Here is a 26,828-nt window from a genome sequence, read left to right as displayed (position 1 = left end):
CCCCCCCCCCCCCCAAAACAAAAAAAAAAAGAAAAAAGAAACATAATTAAAGGATGAAGCATATGCTTGATATAGGTTTTAAAACAAGACAATCATCAAGCTTTCACACTAGTACTTTCTGCTTTTGAAAAGCTTTCCTCTCTAGATATGTACTTGTAAAGAATACAGATCCATGTACAACATAAAACATACTACATATTGAGATAGACCAATTATGAATTATGAAAAAAAACACATATGGAAAGGTGCATTAAAAAAATTAATATAAAAGAACATACTTTTCTTGTTGGATGAGACTTCTGCACATTAGGGGTCTTTGGATAAGGTAAAACTTCTTTCAAGATTCTGTCCAGTTCCTGTCCACAATGTTCTTCAACAGCCAGGTTTGCTCTAAGATTTCTAGCTCGCTCCTGGGACTGCATGTATGACAAGGTCTACTAAATAGAGTTCATGTGAAGAGAAAGGAGAGTAGAATGCAGATAGAGAATACAACTGAACAAGGACGAATGTACATAACAGCATCACCAGGAGAAAGAATTGGCTTCTTTTGAGAGTTTCCATTAAAGCATGAAAGGAAATTTTAAAATGAGAGAAAAAAAACGAAAAATCATGTCATCAATAATAAGAACCATCCACAATAGGGAAAATCAAAACTTTTAGAAATACAGGGCAAGGGCTTGCTCTCGTTTCTTGGATGGGGAAGGAGCTAACCATACTATATGCACAAACCATAAAGGGGATAATCACCTCTTCAAGTTTTTGGGCATACTCTCTTCTGATCTCAAAAACCAATTCTTCCGCATCCGGGTTTACCAAGCAAGGAGGAATATCAGCTATGTTGGTAACAGCAATAGCAGTGGCATTACTCCTTTGGATAGCCTAAATTTCCAAAAAGCCGAAAGCAGGTTGCCATTAAACATACTTTTGCAATAATTGTAGTGATTTAAAAGTTGGACAAACATGCATTGACATTTCAATAAGAGTCAACTATTTAGATGTTATGATGCACAACCAGAAATGCCAAGTAGACATGAAACAGTAATCAAGGAATAAATTGAGCAAGTCTTGTGAGAAATAAAATAAATTTAACAGGTTTAAGGGTTTTTGCTCAAGTGCTTATAGATGAAAGCTTTATGAATATTTCTCTTACCCAACCCTATGGTGGAAAGAGGTGGAAAGTTACCAAGGGAATTGTACCAGCTGTTGAAGCTGGAAAGTGTGACCTGCACACATAACAAGGGGCATTGGTAGTGCTGGTAGTCAGTTAGTACCTAAAGGGAAGTAGAGTCTGATGGCTTTGGCAGAATTTTAGTAGGAAAGATGGTAAGAGATTTGCAGTCCAACAAAGAACCAATGGTGTTTCCTTTTATCTTGTGTTTCTTTTCTATTTCTGAACATGAAAGGGAGTGAGAATGAAAAATTAATGTGATACACCGTTTTCATATTAATATCATTTTCAAGTGGGAAGATTCTAGAAGTTTGTGAAAGGAGGTACAAGAGGAAGTAAAAAGGGGGATTCAGTGGGAAAAGAAACAGATGCATCAGAGATAAGGGTAACATTTCAGGAGAATAATCCTATGTTCGTACATGGCCGCATCGGGTCATGACAGGTTGCCAATATGGCAAGGCAGCTATAAGGAAATAGATTAGAGCAAAGCGTGACAAAGCTACTACTTTTGTGGAAGCAAGATTTTCTGTAAGTGTTTGAAAGAGCTTGTGATGAAAGTCAAAGGAGAGCATTTGCGATGTTCTCAACCAAGAATGTCAGTACCACCTTCTTTAGTAAAAAACTGAATGAAGCAAAGCAGAAGTCTTCCACATAGAACAAGCAAATATATGCAGTTGTTACAAGTTTTATGCTAATGGTAAAAGTTTATCCTCTAAAGAAAGAATTTGCATTTCACTCAGATCATAAAGTTCTTAAGTGCATCTAGAAAACAAAACTTATGATGAGAGGAAGAATACAAAGATTTAAGATAACATGAGATCATGCCTGCAATAAACAAGAAATGACAGAAGACAAAAATGTATGCAAATTTCACATAAAGTTGCATAATGTATCAATATTGCTTGAATCAATTCAACATTTCAAATAGAACCAGCAGACTTATAGTCGGCATGGACAAATCAGGATATCATGAAATTTACACTCTCAAGATCAGTCTGAATCTCAGAAATAGCACGCCTCACTTCAGAGCGAACTGTCTCGTATACATCACTGGTTACCAGCGGACCTCCTTGTACTGACTGCAGGAGCATAGAACAACCAAAATTGTACAAAAGTTATCAGTAAGGAAGAACTACTATCTCTTCTTAGCATGAGTTCAGATCTTCTAGACATAGGACATATGCATCTATAACAATAAAGATGAAGGTTTTCTTCTCTTTGTTTTCAGGCAGACATGAACATGGATAACTAGGAAAGAGTAGAAAATTTCCTATCACACACCATCTTTTCACTAACAGCTTTGATAGTTTTCACATCAGATCCATATCCAGAGCTCACCATAGAAACTGCATCTGCACACCTCTGAGTTTCCAAGCTAGACTGCCATACAAACATAATAATTAATCAGCACTGAACAATAAGTTAACACCTCCTCATCTTGGCATCACATATACAACAGTAAGGGTGGAAAAAATACCAAAGTTGCAGCAAAAGAGTCAGAAACCTCGGTAGATGAATGCTGACTAGACCACCTGCGCAGATCTCTCACTTGATCCACCATACCACTATCACTTCCAAACAAACCACCTTTTCTATTACTCTCAACAAACCTCAGATCACTGCTATCTAAAGCATCAGTTTCGCTCTACACAAAAAACAGATGCAAATAAGTATACTTCCTTTCATATCCTTCTTCCATATCCCACATGGGTGCAGGAAAACGGTAAAATAAAATAAAGCAAATAACATTAACCTCCCTTGAAGTCCAGTGAAATTCAATGTGAATCCCATTTTTAAAAAATATATATTGACCTCCCAAAAAATTCCGGTATAAACAACGTCCATCTATTTTATAAAATTTGACGTTATACACCATGTAAAAATAACAGTAACCTCCCCTGAAAAGAGATTTAAGTAAGGCCGGTGTAGCCTAAACAGAAGAGGCAGCAACAACAATGAAACACAATTAAGCCTTGTAACCTTGTCCCACTAGGTAGTTTGAGTTACATAGATCAAAAAGCCAAAAACCGTGAAGGTGCCCTATTATATATCATATCTAACTTTAAACCATTTATATATAAAATCTCATTTAATACATCTCCCTCTGTCTTTAGCTACAAGAATGCCTACCATCTAATCCACTTTCCCTAAAATGAGTAAAATCGAACCTCCAACTGGCCAAATCTCTCTCTAAAATAATTCCTAATCCTATATAGTGTAGTTTAATGTGTCCACACATCCATTTAGGCATCTTTGTCTCCACAACATTAAGCTTATGTTGGTGTTTCCCTCTTACCACCAACATTCAGTCGTAAAATTTACCATAAAGATTTACTGGTACACTTTTTGCTACGGATAAAACCTGAAGCACTCCTCCATTTCAATCACCCGGCTTGTACCCTATGATTTACATATCCCTCAGCCTCTCCATCATTTTGATTCAAATGATTCAACACATGTTGCTCTATTGGATTTGATTACATGATAAAAGAGCTTTAGAACTATAGTAGTAGATTCCAGATTCACATACAGCCACTCCACTCCAACAAAATAATTGCATTACCTCAGAAGTTGAATAACTCCATAGCCGCCTCGAAGCCGGACATTGAGAAGCGGATCGAGTGCGGCGACCCGCATCCGATCTCGACAAGCTCCGACCCGTTGACGAGGACCATGACCCTCCCTTGGCATCAACATTTCGCGTCACGTGACGGCCACGTGGACCGGAGGCCTTGTTATTGGGATTGGAAGCAGATGGTGTGGGTCTGTCGAAATCGGAGGCTTCTAGAAGAAGTGAGCTGGGCGGCGGTTGGGCGTCGTCGTTACCGGGTGGTGATGAAGGGGTGACGCTGCAGAAGAGAGGGTTGTCTCTCTTGTTGAGGAATTCAGTAGAAATGTCCGAACTGCCCCTGGAAAACGCGCTTACGCTCCTTGACCTTCGAATGGGGGCTTTGGTTCGTGATTCCTGGCGGGAGGATCTGGCAGAAGTTGCGGAGGTGGAATTTGAATGGTTTTGGTTTCCTCTTCTGGAGGATGATTTGAATGCCGCAACGGCCATGAGAGAGACAGAGAGATAATCACGAAAAGAATAGCAAAATGAAATTATTTTATTCTTCCATTTTTGTTTTGAAGGCCTTATTAGCAGGGTTCAAGTGTTCAACTAAGAACATGGACACTTGGTATTGAACTTTTGGGGAGAGTTTGTTTGCAAAAACTGGAATGAGACAGTGAGACAGAAACTTAGTATTATGTTTGTTGGATTAGAGATTGGTACTTAAATTGTTTCTGTCTTTAAAATGTAGGTATTTCAATACCTCAAAAAAGTATGGATATTGGAGAAAAAACATTTTAAAGACGGATACATAAATTTTAATTATAATTTGTATCTAAATTACCCCATTTTAATTCAATAATTCTAACATTAATCCTAATCCTAATATAAATTAGGGCTTCATTATTAAACAAATCCTTGTGACTCCATTTTTTTCATCTTTTTTACTGTAGCCTCTGAAGCACCATTTTAAGAACGGCCATCTCGTTGCCGCTGGCCTAGCCATCGCTACGTAAGTGATTTGCCGCTTTCAAGTTCATCTCCGTAACCCCTTTCTTCTCATCTCGGCATTTTCTCCTTCACAGGACAATCGAAGAACGAAGCTGCCACCTCTCCCCGGTTCTTGTCGATGTCAACCACTAACTCGTCATCTTAGCTGCTCTGACTCAGGTTAGTTTTATACAAATGTTGTTTAATTTACGGATTCTTTTCATTTTTTCAGTCGTGCCCTAATCTGTGTATTTGTTTGTGACCTAGTAATAGGACTTTTCTCTTCTTCTAATATTCAATTTGATCTCTGAATTTAACCATTACTGTTGTGTAATATTTAAATCAAATTTGTTTGTATTTGAAAGGTGTATTTGTACTCAGAACTTGTTAAGCTTTTGTTTTGTTTGGCTATTTTGATTTGGGAAAATTAAAATTTAAAATGAGACAAGTTACTATTTTGCTTGGTTTGTCATTATTTTGTTAATGGTGTGAAGTAGTAGCATTGAAGTTGAAGAAATTCTTTGCCTTGTGTTTTAATATAGTTTAGATTTTGTTCCTTTGCTGAAAAAACAAGAGTAGACTGTCTGATTTATATAATGTTAAAGGTGTTGTAATGTAGTTCAGGTTTAGTTGCTTGATTTATATCAATTTACCTGCTTTTTCATGTTACTCTTAACAGCATTGTGTAAAAAAAATCTAGTGTTGAAAACCTGAAATTGAGTTTAAGGCCCTCTCTGATGTAACTTCTGAAATCCTATGGATGAAAATTTTATTAGCTTAGTTATAGTTAAGAGTAGTGGTACTCCAGTAATATACTGTGACAATGCCAACGTTATTCAACTATAGGTAATCAAATTTTATATAACTGGACCAAGCACTTTTTTTGAAATTGGGTTGCACTTTGTTAGGGAAACGTGTTAATCATCATCAGTTTTGCAAATTGTGCATATTTTAGGAGTTGACTAAGTTGCTATTATCTTTATTAAACCCCTCTCTTATCAAATGAAGTAGAATTTTTATTTTATCTTAAAGAGTAAAAATTAAGAGAGTCTTGAGTCTATTGAATCTTCAAAATTAATAATTATTAAGTTAATTTGAATTATTTAATTTGCACAAGTCTAATTAACTTTTCTCTTTTTAGTTGCTTGACTTGTTAAGACCTTGTTAGTTAGTATAACTCTAACTAATTTTATCAGAATCTAATTTGTTAATTTATTGGGGTCTTGCTAATTAGTATAACTAACTAAATTTTACACTCCTTAGCTGGTCAACTGGTTACAATGAGACTCTACAGTTTAGATCAATAAATTCTAATAGCCTTTTCACGTTTTATTGGTTAACTTCTTAGGATGAATAATCTCAACCACATTAATATAGTTTGTATAATAATCATGGATGATTCGAAGTAATAACTCTTAACACAACTCTTTTAATCTCAACCACAACAGCTTTTGGAAGACTTTGATTTGCTTAAAGTAACTGAAAAATTTACTTTCAGTTTATGAAATGAGAGAGAAAAATCGATATTATCACTTCTACTGTGTTTCTATTGTATTTTATATTTTAATTTTCAATTGAAACTAAAATAAAATTTAGATGTAAATAGAGTTACATGTCTTTTGATTCCAGTTTCTTATTCTTCTTTTTGGTTCTAAGAAGATATAGCATATTTTGCATGAAGAAGTGTTAGATTAAGTTGAATGTTTATGCGTTTTTTAATGTAATGACTTTGCTAGGAAGAAATTGAACGGTCGAAAATTATTAAGCGATGCATGTATTTTTATGAAGAGATGAGATCCAAGCATGAAGATTTGATATTGTTCTTTATGCTTACGTTATTTGTTTACTTTAGGGATAGAAGTAGTGGCCAACTGTCGTTAGGCGAAAGAATGAATAGTAGAATTAGACGTGAGCTTTTAGAGCGGAAGAATAAATAATAGAAAATCATAAGTTCAATGATAACAAACAACGTTGAACTTTTCTTATATGATTAAATTCAACAGGAGAAAGATTACAGTATGACTTGGAGTTGAAAAGGGAGTGGAATAACATGTATGGTTATTAGACCAACAATTGCTCATTTTTCAGCTACAGAATATAACCTGAATATCCAGAAATTTAGGTGGCTTAATATTTTATAACAGTAGTCTCTCTGTTGATCACAATCCTTACAATTGTAAATTTATTTATATTAATTAGATCGTTATTAAGACTTATGTCAAACACAAGCATTTGTTTTAAGTCTTCCTTGCTTGTTTGTTGGTGAATTCAGCATGAAGTTTACTGTTATGTACTCATTTTGTATTTAAAAAAATATACTAAAACATATACTCAAACTAATTTACAAAATTTGTCATTTGTCTGTTTCAATTCAAATGTCAAACTATAACTTAAACAACAATACTATGACCAGGACAATACAGACTACAAATACAAAAGCTGAAAGACCGCTAAAATTTTCAGAAATACAACATCATTATGCAGATTTTCAACTCGGTCGATTGACTTCAAATTGGAATTCAAATGACAAGAGCGATCATCTGCAACTTCAGCATGTTGGATACTTGGACCTGCCCATCTAAACCATCCACATCGTCTTACAAGACAGGCATAATACTTTCTACCCGGGTTGGTAATGCTATTTGAGACTTGTAACGGAACTCTTAAACCACACTCACAAAAACGTTCACCCGTTACATTGCCGCTGCCATAGGAACCACTTGTAGATCTTCTACTTGTAGAAGCCATTATTAACCAGGCTGCTATACAATTAAGAGTAACCAAAAATCAAAACAACGATCAAGAAATAGTAATACAACACAATAATCAATCAACTAGTCCTAATAAAATTATTTAATAGATAATCAAAACAAATTTTCTTGCAGATTTCATATTGAATATTGTATAACATCATACTTAATGTTGTCAATCGGACAAATCAAATTGATAGAATACATTCCCAATTTAATCTAATTCTAATCTTCTAAATATCTCAATACTTTTACAGTTTTACTTCCTCTATTCTTCCACCTTGCCATTTTGAGAAACACACTCCCAAGTACACTTACTAGCAAACTAACTAATATCATAACTCACAAAGTTGGGAGAGAAAGTGTTACTTTAAGATAAAACCATAAAACACTCCCAAACACAGTTAACAGCAATCCAAATCATCAAAGCATAATTCATATGTCTACCTTTAACATAGCTAGGTTACTAACAGAAAAACTCAACTAGAGATTACAAGTTTTGGATTTTTCTATAGGTGTATGAGAAAAGTATACAACTACAATAATTCAAGATAACATACCATAATAAGTGTGCACTAATTTTGATAAGGAAAAAGAGTGATAATAACAACATAATTATGATGAATAGTTCTCAAGTCATCTTTTTTGTTTTTCTATATAGTAATTATCATAAATAAACTTATAAAATATTGATCAACTCAAGATACTTGAAGGTGGAATAGCAGCAAACTCTTTCCAAGTATACTGATTCTTAGCTTTTCTAAAAAGCACCTACAAGTCAACCAACATTAAACGAAACAAACAAACAACTAAGAACCAATTATTATCATTAATAAAAGGTTTTGAAACAAAAATTAAATTTGTTTCAAGAAATAACTAAACTAAATAAATATAACAAGAAACCTCACCCCGACACTCTCTAAGACGTTCACTATATCATAGATCTGCCGCCTCTCAACACCTGAAAATTTTGCCCCCGAAAAAAATTTAAAAATTGGAAAACAATAATTATAAATTATAGGTATTGAAGGGTTATAAAATACCTAATCGAAAAGCTACATCGTCGAGGCCAATCAAGTGGATGATGTCCTTATTATACAATTTCAAGAAACTGCACCCAAACAAAATTTGATACTTTTAATTTAAAATATACAAAAAGAGCAGGTGTAAGAAAAATTAGTATGAATAAAGAAGGAAAAAAAAAGGAAAGAAAGGAATACTCGGTGCACAAGAGGCCGAGGGATTTTTGTTTGCGATTGTAGGAATAGTGGCGTGAAGAGGGATCCTTGGAGGTGCTACCGGCGGCGGGTAAGACCAGAGGATTCCTTCACGGGAAAGGAGAGGAGAAAGGGTAGAGGAGAGGAGAAAGGGGGCTAGGGTTGCATTCTGAGAAAAATCAAATTGGATTTGGGGGTTAGGGTTGTATTTTAAAATTAAGGGCATTTTTATAATTTTAAGTCTTTTAGTCTCTACTTTTATTTCAAACTAAATAGGATACTGAGACATAATTCAGTCTTGTATACTTCTACACCAAACACAATACTGATATATATTTCTGTCTCTGTCACTCGGTCTCTATCTCTCAATCTTAGTCTTTGTCTTGCAAACAAACGCTACCTTGGTGTTTTGAAACAATATGAAGAGTTTATGTATCTTTTTTATGTGAATTTTTTTTAAATACACAAGTTTGAGAGTTAGATTTGAGTTTTTCTATTTTAATATTAAAAAAATTAAATATGTAAATTGAAGAGTTCGATTTGCTTCACGATAGAAAAAAATTATTTCAACACAAATCGAAAGGTCCGATTTGTACATTATAAAATTCAATCCTCAGATTTCTCTACTTCTCTAAATTTGAGGGTTCAATTTGTTACTTAAAATTAAAAAAAATTAAATCCATATTAAAGAAAAATACACCAACTATCTATTACGGTGAATTACACAATTTTTTTCTATATCTAAAAAAATTAGTCAAACATGAACATCGAATGTTTGTTTACTTAATAGTTTACCATATATTTTTTATTTTTTTTAGTTTTTTATACGTATATAAGTCACCTAGAAACATAGTTATTGTGTCGCGCCAAACCCCACAAGCCCCCTCTCTCGGTCATTCCCGTGTGTTTTCAAGAGTTGGCAACATGTACCCTACTCGCGAGTACCTAATCTAATCAGGTAAGATTGTCTATCCGATTCGTTGCGGACAAAATAGGATATAGTGCAGAAAAGTATACGTTGCCAAGACTTAAGTCTGCCAACTATTACCAACAAGAACTAAAAATAATTAAATATAATTTGTTAACTCAATTAGGAATTAAAGTGGGTTCCATGATGTAGAATTTTGAAAGTATGAAGAATTGTAACAGTGCATGAGTCTTAAGCACGTTGAAAGAGAAGCCTGCGGTGCAACCCATCACGCAACCCTAATCCTATTTCTCATTGCCGACCGTGTCTCCCTCGTGGAATATTTTCAGTCACCGGGATGCCGCCATGACCGTTCGACAGTGACTGCCCCTTCCCCCAGATCCCACTTGGTTGCACCAACAGTCCCGTGGAAGAGAACTGCGACGTGAGTGTATGAAGGTGTCACACAACCCCTTCTCCTCAACCATCCCTGGTAATCTCTCCGTCCTGAATTTGTTTACGTCAATAAGAATCTGCAATCGCCGTTTGATTTGTGACACAGACTCTTCCTTGCGAACCAATTTTTGATCACCGTAATTCCCGTGAGAGACAAAGTCATCATACGCACCGTTATCTCACCCCAAAATAGGGGTTGTCATTGTCGTTGATGCACATTGAGCCATAGCGTTCTACCTCTGTTGAGCCATAGCCTTCCACCTCCATATGATCAAGGTGAACAGCCCTTACAGACCACCGGCAACGTGAACAGCCACTCTCGTTGACAAATAGTTTTTAAAATCCATAGGAGAAAGGTGTATGTGTCTCCGTTGAAGGCAAGCGTACCACATTACGTCGATCGATCCATCAATTGGTGAAGAAGCATCATACAACACTACACATGATGTGAATGATCATTTTAATTTCACCGATGTTAATGTTTCATCTCTGAGTGAAGATGACACACCACTTGTGGACAAGGTAATTTGTGTATTAGTAGTATATTTGGTTATGTCTATTTGCAACTTATTTTTTATGTTATTATTGTTGAGTTAGTAACAGTGATACACTTTGTTGGAAGGATTGTGATTTCGTTTGTTTAATTAGAATTGGTGTGGATTTTCTTTCTTTCAATTATGCTAGAATGATGTTACATTTTCTACATTTGATTTGTTTTATTAATCTTTTGTTCACCATGTTGAGCTGGTGTTTGCAGCTTTGATTAATTTTTTTTATGGATATGATCATGGATAGTGATGTTTTATATCAATTTAGTTTTGGTTGTTTATTAGTAGGTATTATAAAGTGATAAGTGATTATTGGTAGTGTTTTTATTAGTGTCGAATGATGGATGGTTATCTTGTTTTGTGATATGTCCTCAGTTATTGATTCTAGGGGAAAGAATCTATAGACGTTGTTCAATTAGAAGATGATGCTACGGCAATCAATCATGAGGGGTAAAACATAATTTATTCTTGTCATAAAATTAGCGAGATATTGGAAATTAATTAATTTAGTGTTTTTTTTGTGTTGAATGATATTTTTTCTGAATGGATTTGCAGTTGCCGGATCACACTGGAATTCCAATAGAGGAAATTCCATACGAAGGATTGAGATTTGATTCGTTGCAGAAGGCACAAGAGTTCTATTGTAATTATGCAAAGAAACTTGGGTTTGTGACTAGGATTAGGAATACCAACTTTGACAAGACCAGGAAAGAATCAAAGATACCTATTAACCAATCGATACACTTCAGTCATGAAGGTTATCGGGAGTCTCGAGTGAAGGCAGCAACTCGGGTAATGAGAATAACAACAGCCAGATGCAAAGCAAGGATGTACATGATGCTTGATAGGCAAAAGGATAATTGGATGGTGTCCAAATTAGAATTGAAGCACACCCACCCGTGTTTTGCCAACCAAGTTGTGCATTACATTAGTACATGGAACTGACCATGCATGCCAAGTGTGTGATTCAGAACAACGATGAGGCTGACATACAGCCCAATAAGACTTATCTCACACTGGCGAACGAGGTTGGTGGGTCATTGAAGTTGAGTTACTCAGAAAAGGATGTGAGGAACTATATAACGAGCAATCTGCACGGTTGTCAAGGGAATGTGAGACATCTCTGATGGCTGAATTTTTTTGACATAGGATGATGTCAAGCATTATTTCCAACCTATATAACTTGACGAGGTCTTGCATATGGAAATTAATGTTAAATAACCGCATGTAAGTATAGATATTGACCTGTGTTTAAAAAATAATTTAATAAGATATATAATTTTGGAAGCTCACATAATTCCAGCCATTTAGTTTCCCTCCTTCGGTCCAGTACTCCATGAATTTTATTGCATACACACCACAATCAAAACTATGTGAATCGAAAAAACAGATTGTATTAGGAGAACCATTATGCATCTCAATGTAACTAAACAATTAATACATTGCAAGATTTTGAGGGGAGACCCACTCATTTGGTTGTATTAGAATAGAGGCATATGTGCAAGGCAGCCCTTTTTTAGTGACTTATAAGTCGGGATAGCCACCTGTGCTATGTCTTTAATGAGCCTTGCCTAAAACACAAACAACACACTTAAATAGAATACAATAACAAAGATTAAATAGAGCTTGAGGGTGATGAGATGTTGTGATACCGCATATGCATCTAGCCTGCTCCTTACTGTATCAGGTGGTTTAGTGTGTATGTTATCCAGTACGAACAACCTTTTTTCGGAGACATCAAATGCATACACCCACCAATGACAGGTGATATATACAGGAAAAAACTACTGCAACAACTAACAATTGTAACTAGGTATATTACGCGTATTTATAAAGAAAAACACATATCCATTGTTCTGGTGTTATGATGATAATAACTTATCATACGGCAAAGAGACTTACCCATTTTTTCTTTGAAGTTGCTACGTTGTCAAAATGTCTTGTATCGGCACCAAAGTGTTCACCCAATTCAACATACACTGGATTTGGCCCGTTCGGAAAGTTCATCATTTTCTTTAGGACCAATACCATTTCCTGTACAATGATGAATTATCAATTGTTCATAAATTGTAATGTACAAAAATGATTCACATAGACGTTTCCTTACCAGAATCCCCAGACACACACAATAAAAGTCATAGGTGAATCTTTTGAGCCCTGAGTCATTGAATGCGCAACACATCCAGTGTATGACCTACATAACCAACTTGTAAAGCATAAATGTCGACAACGCATGAGAACTAAACAAAGTGGAGTAACATGTACATACACTGTTATTGAGCCAAGCACGTGGTCTCAGCGTGCACAACTCCTCCCTTGATATAAATAGGTGTGGTCTACCCTCATATGACGCCAATGTTTGCTGGCTATCAAGAGAAGCATCCACCGTCCAACCTCTGATTTGTTGTTCATCCCGCTCAGTGAGTTTCTGTCCCTGAAGTAACGGATGAATAGGTCGGGGGGAAGGTGTGGATTTTTTAAAGAGCTGCATCATCCTAAGTGAGAAAGAGGGGCACTGTGGACTGGGTGTGCAGTAGGAAGAACCTTTTGGAAAAATTGTTTGGATCGGATCAATGCTAATGGGTCACGAGCTGTAAAAGCCCTTTTCGATATCTGCCCATAGCTTTTCGTTATCCGGATCCCACTGAGATAAGATGTCAGGATGCCTGTATGAAAAATAACTACATGAGGTGATCAACCTTTATGAATTGTTTAGGAGGCGATAACAAAAACCTTGCATACTACTACCGGAAACAAAGTTATTTAGTATACACTTGCCTGTCAAAAAATTCAGGAGAATATTCCTCAACCCTTGCATACTTAACCAATGCTGTTGATGATGTTTTTGGTTCAGGATCATCTGTCTCGGTTGGTTGATTTTTTCTTTCTGGCAGGTTGGTTGTGACGGTTTTTCCTTTTGCCCTGTAAGGCTGAGTTGTTTTCCTTTACTGAGTTCTTATGCGGAGTCTATTGCCAATGAGTTGGTCATCGTCGTCATCCTCTTCAGATGATACTAAATGAACGGTTGTGCGCACTGACGCACTACTAACTCCCCATTCATGCCGGATTCCTGAAACCACAACATCAAACAAGTGGTACACAAATACCTCGAAGTGCTTTCACATCACACAAAGAACCCAAGATAAACTAACACAACATATCAATTATATTTTTTAAACAATGGCATGACTAGGAACTTGTTTAATCATAATTGAAACTCGTGCTCATGTTCTAAATTGCAAAGATGCAACTTACAAATTTTAAAAAGGAACATTTTACTCACTTTTGGGTTCTTTGTTTCGTTTGTCTCACCGGTCGTGCCGGCCTCGCCTTCTGTCATACGAGGTTGAGGTGTCCTCGTCCAATCATATCTTCGACGCAATCTCTTTGCAATGGGCTCGTCATCATCATCATCACCGTTCGATGCAACTGCATGTGTATCCGGGTGCATCGATCCTTCTCGAACACCCTCCCCACGATTAGATTCCTGAAATCACAACGCCAAACTATTAAGTCACAACAAGCATACAGCACCTTCAAATCACACTAACAACACAACTTCAATGTAAACGAATGGTAAAACATAAACTGTACAGTTTTCTTGATCTATATTTAAACATGTAAACCAAAGATTCAGTAAATGTTAATCTTAACCTACTTTTGTGCACCCCACAGGTCTTATTATGTGGTCCACATCTTCTCTTTCAGGACTTGCGTCAATTGTGTCCTTTCTTGTGCCACCTTCCATGAACCCACCATCATTTCAGTCAGGTTTGCTGCAATCCTGTTTTGGGCCATTGACTGGTTAGAAGACACAAATTGCTGAAGACACATCAAACCCGAAAATCTCATAATACGGATATAATATAAGACACACCCATTGAAGATATCTTCGAGTAATTAAAAATTAAATGCAAAATAATAAATGTATGACTTCAAAAAGTCCACATGCAGTCAATTACAACAGAAAATGAGCTACGAAATATAAATAGATGTCAAGAACACATGACCAAAAACTAGGAAAATGAAAAATGATCTGTGTGATATAGGACACCGTTAGCGCTACGTAATTGAATACCTCCGGTTGAACAGTTTCTGCTACAATGCTAAGCTCCTTGGCAGTCCATGCAGAAAGCCACGGCTCAGGTTCTTGACAACTCTCGAGTTCACCGTGCTTTAGTTTCTGGAAGTAAAACACCTGAAGATATTGGATAAACTAATAAGTTTATGGTATGCAAGGGTTAGTCGGATTACATTGCATTTTAAATTCACAACGTTACCAGCAAAGCAAACATGCAACCATCCCAGGACTTGTTCTTTTTACGCTAGTACTTCCTTATTGTCTGTTCTAACGATTTGAAAATATGCAACGGCCAACGGTATCTCCTCGAATCAAATACATCAAGTACTGTATCGATGTGCCACGGCAAGATGACATGTTACACGGTCGGACACAGAAACATTTTCAGCACCAGCAGGATGAAATATCTTCTGAACTCCATCTTGTCATCGTCAGTATCCAAAGCACATTAGTTAACATGATGCCTTGTTTTAATGGACACATGAGCAGGATTGCTGCTGTCGAATGGTGGGAAGTCGTCAACTGCAACATGGATGTGTATAAAAAATTGTAAAATGAGATGTGGTATAGTTAGAACATAGGAAAAACCACGGAGACCGAAACAACTTTAACCAATTCAATGTTGTGTAACAAATAAAGGTATACTTACCACCGGGCGGGATACCAAAAATACGCTGGAAAAGCTCGGGCCCAATACAGATGTTCCCATTATCTAGCTTGAGGGTGCTCGTTTTGGTGTCATAGGCCTTGGCCAACATCACCATTATGCCTCGTTTCACTTGCCATTTTGGGACAAGCTTTAGGAAACCAAAACCAATTACTTGTATCTCATTAAGCTTTGCTTTAGCCTGGTTGGTTTCCAGGTCTTTGAACAAATATGTGATGTAACATGGTGAGCATCTTGTCTCTAATAATTTCTGTCAAACATACGACACAACCATTAAAAGGAAATAATTGCTTAGGAACTATAACAAGAACACAAGTTTGTGAATGGGATTTTATCGGCTTTCCCATATATAGAAGGTGGTTTCTGAGAAAAGAGTACAAACTAAATCCAAGTACAAACTTCTTTTGTATTGCCCAAATTCATCTGAGTTAGATGTACAAAAAATTGGAGAAAATAAAGTCAATATATAAGAACCTCTTTAAGTGCAATGGATACCAAAGAACACTGAAAATAATAATGTAAATCTAGATTGGTATAATCGAAGCTGTAAGACCACCTGTGAAAAGTTTATCACATAATCTTCAAAAGCTTACTTCGTAAAACAGATTCCACTCAACCAGAGCTACATTCAAGATGACACCTGATAAACAAGCTAATTGAAAAAGAAAAACAAATCACTGCCTAGATATATTACCACAAAGATTAACAAACAAACATATAAAAGTGACTGCAAGCACTAATGTTGTATATGAAAAGTCAAAAAAGTATGTAATCTATCATGATATAACAAGCCACGAGTGATATAATTCAATTAAGGCATTTAACCTGGAAAGATTTAATTTTTACTTGCAACAGGTTTAATTTTCTCTCACTTGCCTCGCTCGACCTAATCTCAACCACACCATAAAAAATAATTTATTCTTCCTTACTTTTTCTTATATGAATTGACCCAAAAGAATGGAACTTTACAGGCATTATTCAACACCTTAATTAATTGGAAAACTTTAGCTTCTATCTATCCTAACTGTTGAGCCTAGTTTGATTTTGGGTTAAGTTATGATGACAAACATTGTTTTGGGTTGAAAGCCCAATATTATTTAATGTGTGCTTTATTGTGGCAGGCCCATATGACCAAGTCCACACTACTTCTGTCCAAGACCAGCTAGTGCTTCAACATTGTAAAAGAGCCAAATCTCATTGCACTGTTCAGCAAAGAATAAAAGGTTATGTATTTGGAAAAAGGAAAAGAAAGACAAGGACATCTGTCAACATCAAGGACAGTTGGGGCTCTAGCAAAGCAACAAGACACAAGGACACCCCACTAACCCAAGGACAATAGCAGAGCAATATTTTGTTGGTGGTTGAGTAAAACACAAACTTGCTAAGCAGCAGAGGTAGTGGGTGAAGCTCCTCGTATGGCAGAGATCATGGAGCAGGATGAAAAAGGAGATCATGCCAAGGAAGAAAACAAAAACAAGGACCACAGAGGTGGTGGACGAGCTCCTCCAGCAGCAGAGGTAGTGGAGCATGATGAAGAAGGACAGCTTGCTAGTTGTGATAGCTCCAACGAGCAGCAAGGACAAGCAAAAGGATGAAGCTACAATGAAGCCAAGTTGAAGATATATAACAAGCTTCATTCTAACATTTCAAGTCAAGAAAGAGAGATCACACACTCAGAGCACCATCTCTAACACAGAGCTGGAATCTCTTTCTTCTACTCAAGCTTAATTCTTATTTTTGTGTTATGGCTGTCTTGCGTTATTTTCTGTTTTGAGAAAAGGCAATTACGTGAGGTTCAAAAGCCAAGAGAGAAAAGGCAAGAGTGATGCAAAATAGCCACTGTTTGTTTTCTGATGTAATTTGGGTGTATGAACTAGAATTAGTTTCCCTTGCCAAGTTGGGTTAGCACTTGGTGAGAATTGAATCTGTGTAGATTCTCCTTCCAAGTTGGGTTAGCACTTTGGGGTAGCTAAGCTTTGGTGAAGAAAGCTTGGGGTAGATACTAGTCGGATTAGGGATTAATTCAATAGTATTGGTGTATGTAATATGAAGATTATAGTAAAAATTCCACCATGGTTTGTGGTGGAGACTGGACATAGGATTCATGGTACTGAAAATCCGAACCAGGATACATGCTGGCCCCTTTATCTTCTTCTCTGCTCTTTTAATGTTATGCGTATGAGATAATTTCAAATAATCTCCTGCAACTCAAGCTTCCACTGCAACAGAGTTTGAAACTCTAAATTTTAAACAAACTTGATTCAACCCCCCTTCTCAAGTTCATCTAGAACCATCAATTGGTATCCAGAGTAAGGTCTCAAGAAGGCAAGCTTCACAGCTTAGAGTAAAGATCCATGGCCAACAACTTGAATCCCAACATCGTGGCTTTCACTCTCACTGAAGGGCAGTCTTATAATAGACCTCCCTACTTCAATGGCAGCAATTATTCCTACTGAAAAGAAAGAATGAGAATCTTCGTGCAGTCAATCGACTACAACATCTGGAAGATCATTCTCAACGGACCAGACGTTCCCACCAAACAGAATGCTGATGGAGAAGTAGTGGCAAAGGAAGACAGTGAATGGACAAATGAAGAAAAGAAGAAGGTTGAACTCAATGCCAAGGCAATCAACCTGATGCACTGTGCAATCAGTTTTGAAGAATTCAGAAAAGTGTCAAGGTGCAAAACGGCTAAAGAAATCTGGGATAAGCTCAGACTCACTCATGAAGGCACTAAGCAAGTGAGGGAGACCAGAATTGACATGCTGATGAAGGAGTATGAAATGTTCAGTATGAAGGAGGACGAGAGCATCGATCAAATATTCGAAAGGTTCTCAATAATCATCAACAATCTGGACGCCATGGGAAGAAATTACTCTGAAGAAACCTTAGTAAGGAAGATTCTGAGAAGTCTGACTAAGAAATGGGAAGTGAAAAGCACAGCCATCTCTGAAAGGAATGATTTGATCAAAATCACCTATGATGAGCTGAGAGGCAAGCTGCTGGCTTATGAAACCACTCACATGTCTCAAGACAAAGATGACAAAAAGAAAAGTATAGCACTAAAATCAAGAATGACAGCCCAAGGAGAAGAATCTGATGACAGTTTCTCAGATGAAGAAATGGTGCTCTTTGCAAGAAAAATGAGAAGACTACTGAGATACAAAAACAAAGGCAAAGGAAGCTCTTCATCCAAAGATGTCAAGAAAGATCAAGTCAATTTCACATGCCATCACTGCAAGGAGCCTGGTCACTTCAAGTCAGATTGCCCTCAACTTAAGAAAGGCGAAAAATCAAAGAAAGACAAAAAGAAGGCGATGATGGCAACATGGGAGGACTTGGAGAACGACACCAGCTCAAAGAGCTCAGATCAAGAAGCTCAACTATGTCTGATGGCAGATCATAATGATGAAGATGATGTAGATCTCTCTGACTTATCTATTGATGAACTGCACTACATTATCAAAGACATTTCTGTGAACTCTAAGAAACTCTTGGATAAGTATGCTAAATGTAAGAAAGAAAATGAGGCTTTGAGGACAGAAAATGATCTTCTTTTGAAAAAGGTTAAGGCAAATGAAACTAATAATGAAAAGTTTTTCAAAGAAGAAAACATTGCCTTGCGAACTGAATTAGAAAAATTCAAACTCAAGCATGAAGTTACTGCTTCTACTGATTTGATTTCTGAAAACAAAAAGCTGAATGAACAAATAAAAAATTTGAATGAAGACTTAGCAAAGTTTGTTCAAGGTTCTCAAAATCTAAACAAACTACTTACTAGTCAAAGGTTTGGATCTAAAAAATCTGGACTTGGATTCATAGAGGAAAACAAGGCTGTTTTCAAACAAAACTTTAAAAAATCTGAAGCCTCCTCTTCCAAGCTTTTCAAACCAAAAGGATTTAGCAAAACTCAAAAATCAGTAAGCAAGAATCATTGCTACAAGTGCAATAAAAATGGTCATGATCCTCCTCAATGTTTCATCTTTCTTAAGTCTTTTGGTAATGATAGTAAATTATATAAAGTTGTTCATGATTATAATGCTCTTGGGCAACCAAGACGATTTCACATCAAAGGATCCAAATGGATTTGGATACCTAAGATTAGTTGAAGAACATGCAGGTTTACCTTGCATCCAAGAAGAAAATGGACATGTGGTATCTTGATAGTGGATGTTCAAGGCATATGACCGGAAGGGATACTTTCTTCATTAAACTCAACAAGTATAATGGAGGATTTGTCACTTTTGGAGATAATGATAAAGGTAAAATAATTGCCATTGGTAAGGTTGGCAAAGATTTTTCAACTTGCATTGATAGTGTCTTTTCAGTTGATGGGTTAAAGCATAATCTATTGAGCATAAGTCAATTGTGTGACCTTGGATATGCTGTAACCTTTAGGAAATCTGATTGTAGGGTCATAAATGAGAAAACAGGGACTGTTTTATTTGTTGCCAAGAGAAGTGACAATGTTTATGGTATCACTCTAGATGATCTAAAAGTTCAGAATGTAACTTGTTTCTCTTCAATGGAATCTGAAAAATGGATGTGGCATAAGAGGTTAGGACATGCTAGCATGTTCCAAATCTCTAAGCTTGTAAAGAGAGGCTTAGTTAGAGGTCTTCCTAATATAAAATTTGATAAGGACATCATTTGTGATGTTTGTCAAATGGGTAAACAAATTAAAACCTTTTTCAAACCCAAGGAAGATGTCTCTACTAAGAAACCATTGGAGTTGTTGCATCTTGATCTGTTTGGACCAACTAGGACTCAAAGTCTTGGAGGAAAGAGTTATGGCATGGTAATTGTGGATGACTATAATAGATTTGGCTGGGTGTTCTTTCTTGCTCATAAACATGAGGCTTTTTCTGTTTTTGAGAAATTCAGCAAAAAGATTCAAAATGAAAAAGGTTTGAAAATTGTTTCAATTAGAAGTGATCATGGCAAAGAATTTGAAAATCAATACTTTGAATCTTTTTTGTGATGAACAAGGCATATCACATAACTTCTCTTGTCCAAGAACACCTCAACAAAATGGTGTTGTTGAAAGAAGAAATAGAAGTTTACAAGAAATGGCTAGAGCTATGTTATGTGAATATGAAATCCCCAAGTTCTTATGGGCTGAAGCTGTGAACACAGCTTGCTATGTTTTAAATAGAACCATCATTAGGAAGTTTTTGAAGAAAATCCCATATGAACTTTGGAAAGGGCATCCTTCTAATCTTAGTTATTTTCATGTGTTTGGCTGCAAGTGTTTCATTCTGAATATCAAAGAAAATTTAGGAAAATTTGATCCTAAAACACATGAAGGGATTTTTCTTGGTTATTCCACAAATAGCAAGGCCTATAGAGTTCATAACAAGAACTCCAAAACTGTTGAGGAAACCATGCATGTCACATTCTATGAATCTAACAATGTTCCCAGTGTTTGCATTGATGATAGTCCAGGTTTTGAAGATGAATTACCAAAGAACACTGAACCAGTTCCACAAAATCCAAGTTCTCATGAAGTTACACCTGTTAGCTGCGAAAATTCCAATTCTGTAGGAGACAATTTGGAATTATCTCCTGTCACAGCAGAAAACACTGATGCAGAAGCTATTATTGATCAAGAGGAACCTGGATCTTCAACACAGATCAAAAGGCCCAGGAAATGGAAGTTTCTGGAAAATTACCCTGAGAAATTCATAATTGGTGATCCCTCCAAAAGTATTTCAACAAGGTCTTCTTTGAAAAGAGCTGAATCCAACAACTTAGCTCTTCTATCAAAGATTGAACCTCAAAATATCCAAGAAGCTCTTGCTGACCCATCTTGGGTGTTAGCTATGGAGGAGGAATTGCAGCAGTTTGAGAAAAATCAGGTCTGGTCATTAGTGCCTTACCCAAATGGAAAGAAAGTCATTGGCACTAAATGGATTTTCAGAAACAAACTGGGTGAAGATGGATCCATAGTCCGAAACAAAGCTAGATTGGTTGCTCAAGGATATGATCAAGAGGAAGGGATTGATTTTGATAAATCCTTTGCACCTGTAGCTCGAATGGAAGCCATCAGATTGCTCCTTGCATATGCTGCTCATTGTGGCTTCAAGCTATTCCAAATGGACATTTTGCTAAGCTTATGACCAATGAATTTGATATGAGCATGATGGGAGAGCTCAATTTCTTCCTAGGCTTGCAAATCAAGCAAACTGCAGAAGGCATATTCATCCATCAAGAAAAATATGCAAAGGAACTTGTCAAGAAGTTTGGGCTGGACTGTGCTAAGCCAATGGGAACCCCCATGCATCCTAACATCAAGCTTGATAAGGATGAACATGGTAGTGATGTTGATGAGACACGCTACAGAGGGATGATTGGATCTTTAATGTATCTAACCTCCTCAAGGCCTGATATCATTCAAAGTGTTGGATTTTGCTCAAGGTTTCAATCAAAGCCTAAGGAGTCCCACCTCTCTGCTGTAAAGAGAATCATCCGATATGTGCTTGGTACCACTAATTATGGTTTATGGTTTCCTAAGTCTGATTCATTTCAATTAGTGGGTTTCTGTGATGCAGATTTTGCTGGAGATAGGATTGATAAAAGAAGCACAAGTGGCATGTGCTGCTTCCTTGGGAAATCTCTCATTGTTTGGTTTAGCAAAAAGCAAGTTACAGTAGCTCTTTCAACAGCTGAAGCTGAGTATATTACAGTCTCCTCTTGTTGTTCTCAATTATTGTGGCTGAAAACTCAACTAGCTGACTATAAACTGAATGTCTCAAATATTTCATTATTTTGTGACAACATGAGTGCTATTAATATTTCCAAAAACCCTATTTTGCACTCAAGAACAAAGCACATTGAAGTTCATTTTCATTCTATAAGAGAACATGTGCAAAATGGAAATTTAGATATTCAGTTTGTTAATTCTGAGGGTCAGCTATCTGATATTTTCACCAAACCATTGATAGAGGAGAGGTTCTGCAAGTTATGAACTGAACTGGGCATTCTAACTTCATCTCTGTTTTCTTAATGTTTCTGATAATGAGATCTTTTGTATTTTGTCTCCTAAATCGCGGTGAGATTTTTTGGCAGATGATGAGTAAACTTCATTAAATCACTATGAAGCCAATGGATTCAACTCTGAACACAATACATGATGGACATCTAGTGTTGAAGCAGTCTCTACATCTATGGTTTTTTTTGGGACATCCTCCATATTTTTTTACTAAAAGTGGGCTTTCAAAATTTTTGGGCTTAAATTCAATTTCAATTTTTTGAGACAGCTGGACTCACTTCATTTTTTTCAGTCTCAATTTTTTTGGCACTCGCACTTTGCTTAATTAAGCTTTACTTCATTTGCATCCATACATCAATTTCAACTTTGTTTACTTTTTATCCTTATTTCAAACGTACGAAGGTTACAGTTGTAACTTTCAAAACGTTTCCAAATATTGGATTTTTATCTTTTCAAGGTGCAACCTTTACGATTCTCTAAGTCTATATTAACTTCCCACTGTATGCATCCATTCACACCACACTCTCCACTCTCCACTCTTTCATCTTCTCCGAACCAGTGCCTCTATAAATAAGGCTCGAAAGAAGAGAGTTGCCCGCAGAGGCTCCCACAGTGGCATCCACCGTTCTGATCACACACACTCTTCTCCCTCACTATTCCCTACTCATTCTTCACCTCCTTCACCACCAAACCCTTCTCCTGACATGGCCCGCACTAAGACCACTGCTCGCCGCCCTGGCGTTGCTCCTCGCCCTACACCTCCTCCTCCTCCACCAAACACCTCTCAGCCTAGTTCTTCCAAACCCAGCTCTTCTAGAGGAAAGAGGCCTCTTCACGAAGACGAAGAGACTCGCCCCACTCAGAATCACCATACTCGCGGTACAGTCATTACCTTTGAACTTCGTCCTGTTGCTGAACCTAGACTCTCAAATCCTATTGCTTACAAGTCATTTTATGCTGATTTTCCTGATGAGTCGTTTGATCGTCGCCGTTTTCAATCTCTCATGAACTACCTATTTTTCTGCAAAGATGTTTACAAGCGTACTCTCTGTCCCTCTAAGCTTGTCAATCTAGACAAACTCCGTAGGAAAGGTTTGAACTTTACCCCCATTGTTTGCATATCAAGGTTGGACATCCATACTGTCCATCAAAGAGAAAATTTATCCTGATTTGGTAAAACAGTTCTATAGCAACATGTCCTACAAAGAAGGGAGAATCGCCTCTTTTGTTAAAGGCAAAGTGATTATTCTTGACAAATATCACCTAGGCAAAGCCCTTGATTACCATGACCGAGGCCCTGATGTCTACACCTCTGGTAAGTAGGACGAAACGCTCAATGTTTCATACTTTGATGCCCTAAGCACTGTCTGCATCAATATCCCTCTCTTAGAAGGTAACACTCCTACTCATAAGTCTCTTGATCCAGTCCGTGCCCAGCTGCACAGGATTGTAAACCATGTCATCTTGCCTCAGAGCGGCTCTTTTCAACGTGTCTCATTTTGTGATACACTGGTTTCGTATGCACTGCTTTCAAAAATTCCCATCTCTTTTGCTTACTTACTTGTAAGGCATATGTATGCTTGTGTCAGTACCAAAAATGCGTTACCATATGGCATGCTTCTTACAAAAATTTTTCAATATTACAATGTTGATTTTGGGGCTGAAATTGCAAAAGATTGTAACTCATATATCAAAGGGGGTGGTGCAGTAAAGAAAATAGCTCCCAAGTGTTGCCAAACTGATGACAGCATTGATGTTCCCTCTGTTGATGAGGATCCTCTGGTTCCCCCTTCCACCTCCACTACGATCAAGGTCATGACCCGCATTCTGAAGAATGTGCTTGAAGAATTTATCAATCTGACTGACCTTCTTCTCCATCATGGTGCTGAGCGCAAAAGGAACCAAGTTTTGGAGGAAAATGCTCTCAAGAAGACCAAAGGAAGGATTCGCATTCTGAGGGACTTTGTGGAGAATGTTGAGGTTGGCCTCACCACATCTGACAATGAGGGGGAGGACGATGGAACCTCTGATGAATCTGACTCTGATGCCTAGCTCATTTTATCTCATCTGTGATTATGACTTAGTTTCCTTTTGAACTTGTTTGTTTATTTTGGATGACTGTAAAAGAAAAAAAAAAATCTTAACTACTCTGCTACTTAAACTATATGCACCAGCCACTAACAAATTTTGTGCAGGTTTTTTTTTTCTTTCCTCCCTTGATGACAAAAGGGGGAGAAAAGAAAAGGAATGTTAGCTTTGGCTTAGGGATTAATAGTAATAGTTAAGAACAATGTTTTGTGGTGCTATGATTTGCCCTGTGTTGTGATTAATGTTTGATTAGTGTTAATTGCCCTGTGCTTTCATTACTGTGATATACTGCTTGAAAATATTGGTCTTGGCTGTTTTTTTAAGTTTTGCCCAGGTTAACATGTAAGCCATGATCAAGGGGGAGTAATGCTAGCATTGAGGGGGAGCTGCTCACAATCCAAAAGTCATCAAAGGGAAGTGTTCTTAACTCTTTCAAATTAGTCTTTAATTTTCCTATTTTATCATGTTTGTCATCAAGGGGGAAATTGTTGAGCCTAGTTTGATTTTGGGTTAAGTTATGATGACAAACATTATTTTGGATTGAAAGCCCAATATTGTTTAATGTGTGCTTTATTGTGGCAGGCCCATATGACCAAGTCCACACTACTTCAGTCCAAGACCAGCTAGTGCTTCAGCATTGTAAAAGAGCCAAAGCTCATTGCACCGTTTAGCAAAGAATAAAAGGTTATGCATTTGGCAAAAGGAAAAGAAAGACAAGGACATCTGTCAACATCAAGGACAGCTGAGACTCTAGCAAAGCAACAAGACACAAGGACACCCCACTAACCCAAGGACAATAGCAGAGCAATATTTTGTTGGTGGTTGAGCAAAACACAAACTTGCTAAGCAGCAGAGGTAGTGGGTGAAGCTCCTCGTATGGCAGAGATCATGGAGTAGGATGAAAAAGGAGATCATGCCAAGGAAGAAAACAAAAACAAGGACCACAGAGGTGGTGGACGAGCTCCTCCAGCAGCATATGTAGTGGAGCATGATGAAGAAGGACAGCTTGCTAGCTGTGATAGCTCCAACGGGCAGCAAGGACAAGCAAAAGGATGAAGCTACAATGAAGCCAAGTTGAAGATATATAACAAGCTTCATTCCAACATTTCAAATCAAGAAAGAGAGATCACACACTCAGAGCACCATCTCTAACACAGAGCTGGAATCTCTTTCTTCTACTCAAGCTTAATTCTTATTTTTGTGTTATGGCTGTCTTGCGTTATTTTCTGTTTTGAGAAAAGGCAATTATGTGAGGTTCAAAAGCCAAGAGAGAAAAGGCAAGAGTGATGCAAAATAGCCACTGTTTGTTTTCTGATGTAATTTGGGTGTATGAACTAGGATTAGTTCCCCTTGCCAAGTTGGGTTAGTACTTGGTGAGAATTGAATCTGTGTAGATTCCCTTTCCAAGTTGGGTTAGCACTTTGGGGTAGCTAAGCTTTGGTGAAGAAAGCTTGGGGTAGATACTAGTTGGATTAGGGATTAATTCAATAGTATTGGTGTATGTAATCTGAAGATTATAGTGAAAATTCTACCATGATTTGTGGTGGAGACTGAACATAGGATTTATGGTACTGAGAATCCGAACCAGGATACATGCTGGACCTTTTCTCTTCTTCTCTGCTCTTTTAATGTTCTGCGTACGAGATAATTTCAAATAATCTCCAGCAACTCAAGCTTCCACTGCATCAGAGTTTGAAACTCTAAATTTTAAGCGAACTTGATTCAACCCCCCTTCTCAAGTTCATCTAGAACCATCACTAACCAATCACTAAAGACAAACTAACCATCATAATATAAATGAAAAAAAAGGCAAACTGTCCTTGAGGTTTCTGAACTTGTAGTTTGTGTTAAATGATATGGATTGTATAGCTGCTATTTTGAGGAACTTTCATTCTTTTTTTTGTGAGAAAACCTTCATTCTTTTTCTTTGTTGCTTGGACAAATTTAAACCAGAGTTGGAAATGGTTTGATATTTTTTGGTATGTTTTTTTGATATAATTGCTTTATTGATTAGTATCATCACAGCAAACATTTATAGGATGAAGAAAGGATTTTAGTTTCTCTTATAACAAACTTTGAAAGTAAAAGCTTCAGTTCATTAAAATATTTAAGTTTGTACTTTATCGAAAGATCTTAAAACTTTGGAAGATGATATTTTATGTAGTGCTTTAAATTTAGAAGATATTTTAAAGTTTATATTAGATTATAATTATGTTTTAGAGTGTTTATTTATAATTATTTATTATTTTAATATAAAGCGATTTTTTCTATTGGACTATAGTTAAACCGATTAGACCATTAAATTAATAAATCAGTAATTAGAACGATTTGATGATCGATTCAATTTTTAAAACCTTGAAGTACGTTTCTCTTGATATCTAATGGTAGTTTTCCATACCTCTTTACGTTTGTTC

General features: G+C 36.8%; 4 protein-coding genes and 1 long non-coding RNA gene across 12 annotated transcripts in view; 3 read left to right on the top strand and 2 right to left on the bottom strand.

The window, feature by feature from the left end:
- LOC107613540 overlaps window positions 1-4,381 on the bottom strand; it is an 8,284-nt gene extending 3,903 nt beyond the window's left edge. Inside the window, exons 1-6 of one of the 8 annotated variants that reach the window (XM_021109743.1) lie at window positions 3,732-4,381; window positions 2,646-2,813; window positions 2,450-2,548; window positions 2,149-2,247; window positions 748-879; window positions 279-434 (exon numbers count right to left, since the gene is read on the bottom strand). In XM_021109743.1, coding sequence (XP_020965402.1) covers window positions 279-434; window positions 748-879; window positions 2,149-2,247; window positions 2,450-2,548; window positions 2,646-2,813; window positions 3,732-4,226 — 1,149 coding nt within the window. In that variant the 5' untranslated portion in view covers window positions 4,227-4,381. The other 7 variants (XM_021109741.1, XM_021109740.1, XM_021109739.1 and 4 more) reach the window with 7 other exon arrangements.
- Window positions 7,094-8,887, bottom strand: LOC107611422. The gene is made up of 4 exons (XR_002351935.1): window positions 8,680-8,887; window positions 8,503-8,570; window positions 8,368-8,420; window positions 7,094-7,468 (listed from the first exon to the last, which is right to left on the bottom strand). It is a non-coding gene; the product is annotated as an uncharacterized LOC107611422 (long non-coding RNA).
- LOC107613184 (dihydroorotase, mitochondrial) overlaps window positions 17,227-26,828 on the top strand; it is a 16,343-nt gene continuing 6,741 nt past the window's right edge. Inside the window, exon 1 of the mRNA XM_021109736.1 lies at window positions 17,227-17,231. The gene's annotated coding sequence lies outside the window, so the exon portion shown is untranslated. The remainder of the gene's footprint in view (window positions 17,232-26,828) is intronic.
- LOC107611421 lies at window positions 17,801-19,444 on the top strand. Its single transcript, XM_016313347.1, has one exon. It carries the CDS (start codon window positions 17,801-17,803, stop codon window positions 19,442-19,444), a length of 1,644 nt encoding a protein of 547 aa, XP_016168833.1.
- On the top strand, window positions 21,451-22,302 carry LOC107611420 (uncharacterized mitochondrial protein AtMg00810-like). The gene has a single exon (XM_016313346.1). The coding sequence runs from the start codon at window positions 21,451-21,453 to the stop codon at window positions 22,300-22,302; it is 852 nt and encodes a 283-aa protein (XP_016168832.1).

The sequence above is a fragment of the Arachis ipaensis genome, chromosome B08, assembly GCF_000816755.2.
Source record: "Arachis ipaensis cultivar K30076 chromosome B08, Araip1.1, whole genome shotgun sequence".
NCBI lineage: Eukaryota > Viridiplantae > Streptophyta > Magnoliopsida > Fabales > Fabaceae > Arachis > Arachis ipaensis.
The sequence above is the reverse complement of the archived record's forward strand: the minus strand, read 5'-3'. Positions and strand labels throughout refer to the sequence as shown.

What these genes read in the sequence shown, in the direction of transcription:
- LOC107611421 (XM_016313347.1), top strand. Translation starts at nt 17,801, where the DNA reads ATGAGAATCTTCGTGCAGTCAATCGACTACAACATCTGGAAGATCATT.
- LOC107611420 (XM_016313346.1), top strand. Translation starts at nt 21,451, where the DNA reads ATGACCAATGAATTTGATATGAGCATGATGGGAGAGCTCAATTTCTTC.